The sequence below is a fragment of the Salpingoeca rosetta genome, assembly GCF_000188695.1.
Source record: "Salpingoeca rosetta unplaced genomic scaffold supercont1.2, whole genome shotgun sequence".
NCBI lineage: Eukaryota > Choanoflagellata > Craspedida > Salpingoecidae > Salpingoeca > Salpingoeca rosetta.
In genome coordinates, this window is record NW_004754932.1 from 2,102,992 (window position 1) to 2,106,097 (window position 3,106).

Sequence of the window (3,106 nt, forward strand, 5' to 3'; positions counted from 1 at the left end):
TGTGTGTGTGTGTGTGTGTGTGAGCAAGAGAGTTGTGACAAACATGAAGCAACACGAACCGTCGAGGACACGCTGGTGTTCACGGATGGTGCGGTATTGGTTTGGAAAGTTTGTGTTGAGCACCTCCTGCTTGGTGATCAGGCCCTCATCTGCCATTTCGCACCACAGCTCGTAGAAGGTCGTGTGCATGCACGCTGCAGCGAAGGAGAGGGGGTGGGGTGGGTAGAGACAAGGGAAGGGGGTGGTGCGAAGAAGCACAAAACGTGAGTGTGGATATGTGTGATCGCTTCCGAATCACCCACAATTGAAGCGCGAGCAGTGAGTGAGAGCGACAGCAGCGGCGGTACCTGGTGTTTGCTCCGTGTGACCGAGGAACTGGCCCTTGTCGTCCTTTGCAAAGTTGATGCAGACAAACTGCCCGCCAGACTTGAGCTCGGCTGCGCGGTGCTGGAAGATGCGCAGCAGGTCAGAGAACGCCTGCTCCTCATACTTGGCAAGCGTCGCCGCTGCACGGTGCAGGTGTGAGTGAGTGAGTGAGTGAGTGAGTGAGTGAGTGAGTGAGTGAGTGAGTGAGTGAGTGAGTGAGTGAGTGAGTGAGTGAGTGTGTGAGTGAGTGAGTGAGTGAGTGAGGTGGTTGCTTGAAAGACACTGCCAGAGCACGACCACCATTGTAGTGTACGCACCATCCTTTGAGTACGCAGAGTGGAGGGCGTCTGGGATGGCGCATGGGGACGACGTGAGCCAGTGCATAGCCGTCGCACTGATCCCGAGATCAACCGTTTCGTTGGGCGTCACCTGCCGTTCGTTCGTTCGTTCGTTCGTTCGTGTGTGTGTGTGTGTATGTGTGTGTGGAATCGTGTGAGTAAGAAACGCACACACACACACACACACACACACACACACACACACACACACACACACACAAGCTTCACAGGACATGGCACTGACACGATTGCGCACCTGCTCGTAGAAGCTGGTGCCTGAAGCCATGACAAACGTGTTGTTGTACTTTTGTACGAATGGCTGCAGTGGCGTGTCATCCTCTGACAAGCGCGCGCGTGTGTGGGTTGGAGGATGAGCTGGGACAAGTGCACGTTAGCATCCATGCACACATGTACACACACACACACACACACACACACACACACACACACACGCATACAAATGCGTGCGTACTGTATGATTGGGGAGGGGGGATGAGGCCGTGGGCGCGCTTGAAGACGCTGTTGAAGTCGTTAGTTGTCTGGTCCTCGTATATGAAGGTGACGGGGTCCTCGCCAATCAGTGTCTCCAGCTCCTTCAGCAGCACTGGTGCGCGGTTGCAGCATCATGTGTGAGAAGGGAAGGTGCACGAAAAAGGTTGTGGTTGTTGCAGCCACAGACACAGACACAGACACAGACAGACAGACAGACAGACAGACAGACAGACAGACAGACAGACAGACACACACACACACACACACACAGGCACACACACACACACACATCCACACACACACACACACACACACACACACACACACACACACACACACACACACACACAGGCACACACAACTAAGACGCCGCACCGGTAATAAGGGGCATGGATGTGCCGGCGTCTGCCGTGCCATAATCGGCAATGACAAACGGCTTGCCGTCATTGCGGGCCTTGTACGCATCGACTGCCGTGCGCAGGCTGTTCAGCGCGAGATCGGATGCGTTGTTGATGACATCGAAGCAGCCCTTGGTCGCCAGCGAATAGTACCCTGGGATGATTCGAATGGGGGCAGTCGCACATTAAGGCACAAGCACAACAACATGTGACATGAAGTGACATGATGTCAAACATCACTGCATTCCAGCTCTTCTCGTCCTGTCTCGCGTCATCATCTTGTCATCACCCAAAGTCAAGCACACAGCAGTGTGTGTGTGTGTGTGTGTGTGTGTTGTGCAATTGCACAGTGGATTGCTGTCATCTCTTTGTGGAGTCCTGCTTTGCCTGGTCCCCTCCTCTGCGCTGTGTGCTTTTGCCGCAGTGCGGGACTGACCTGTGCCTTCCTGGCCATACGGGATGTGCTTTCCCTCCTGCTCCTCGCCAGCGTCCGTGTGCTGGCACCGCCGACCCATACCACCGACAGCAGCGCGGCCACCAACGGCAAGGCGACAGCCTGCTGCGGCGCACACAGCACGCACAACACCACGAGCAACAACCATCATCTTTGCCTTGTTGCTTGCTTGTTGTTTTAGTGGGTTGTTTTGGTTTGTGGGAAGCGTCGTTAATTGTGCATGCAGACCAGAGAAAAAGATGAAGATAACCAGGGAAATTCGGCAGTGGGCATTTGTCGCGCCCGTTCTTCCACTCTCCTTGTTCTCCTTGTTTTGTTTGTGCAGTGTCAAAGGCGTCAACCAAGGGTGATGGTGGCGAGGACAGCCTTGTTCTGTGCGACGTCCACGGTGAGTGGCACCTTTGCCTCCCGCGCACCGAGCACAGCGGCACCGTGGGCCGCGCTCACAGTCGGGCGCGCAAGCTCAAGGCTGTCACATGCGTCGTGGAAACATACGGCAGTGTGCGTGTGTGTGTTGTTGTGCGTGTTGTTGGGGTGTTGTTGGGGTGTTGTTGGAGTGAGTGGGGTGCGAGCGCATCTGCAAAGTGAGCGAGTTGGACGTGCGTGTACACGGGTGTGTATCGCAGCAGGCCTTCCTATTTTCACTCACCATTTGGTGGTCTTCACCTTGCGTTTGACAACCTCGGTGAACTTTGCCTGTCAGTGCATTTGCGCATTTGAGTTCAGGCAGACATGTGAGGCAAGCATGCAAACCTGACAAGACTGCAGAAGCAGAGGGACGTCCACAGAAACAGCAGCACAATAGCGCACCTCAAAGAGCTTCCACGACTTCCAGACGGAGCCCTCACACACAATGGTGACGCGCTCTGTCAGGGAATCCTTGAACGCAGGCGAAACGGCCGCCAAATGCTCCCCTGAACACCACACACGTGCATAGACAGACAGACAGAGAGAGAGAGAGAGAGAGAGAGAGAGAGAGAGAGAGAGAGAGAGAGAGAGAGAGAGAGAGAGAGAGAGAGAGAGAGAGAGAGAGAGAGAGAGAGAGAGAGAGAGGGAGA

General features: G+C 55.0%; 2 protein-coding genes across 3 annotated transcripts in view; both read right to left on the minus strand.

Annotated features, from left to right (window-relative positions):
* The window catches only part of PTSG_11672, a 3,475-nt gene extending 1,193 nt beyond the window's left edge, over positions 1 to 2,282 (minus strand). The window contains exons 1-7 of one of the 2 annotated variants that reach the window (XM_004998433.1): positions 2,031 to 2,282; positions 1,572 to 1,748; positions 1,177 to 1,308; positions 961 to 1,043; positions 684 to 795; positions 348 to 506; positions 60 to 194 (exon numbers count right to left, since the gene is read on the minus strand). In XM_004998433.1, coding sequence (XP_004998490.1) covers positions 60 to 194; positions 348 to 506; positions 684 to 795; positions 961 to 1,043; positions 1,177 to 1,308; positions 1,572 to 1,748; positions 2,031 to 2,199 — 967 coding nt within the window. In that variant the 5' untranslated portion in view covers positions 2,200 to 2,282. Of the gene's footprint in view, positions 1 to 59; positions 195 to 347; positions 507 to 683; positions 796 to 960; positions 1,044 to 1,176; positions 1,309 to 1,571; positions 1,930 to 2,030 lie in introns of those variants that run through there. The other variant, XM_004998432.1, reaches the window with a different exon arrangement.
* Positions 2,216 to 3,106, minus strand: part of PTSG_11673 (uncharacterized protein) — a 3,722-nt gene continuing 2,831 nt past the window's right edge. Inside the window, exons 9-11 of the mRNA XM_004998434.1 lie at positions 2,859 to 2,962; positions 2,698 to 2,744; positions 2,216 to 2,517 (exon numbers count right to left, since the gene is read on the minus strand). Of these exons, the coding sequence (XP_004998491.1) occupies positions 2,385 to 2,517; positions 2,698 to 2,744; positions 2,859 to 2,962 (284 nt within the window). The 3' untranslated portion in view covers positions 2,216 to 2,384. The remainder of the gene's footprint in view (positions 2,518 to 2,697; positions 2,745 to 2,858; positions 2,963 to 3,106) is intronic.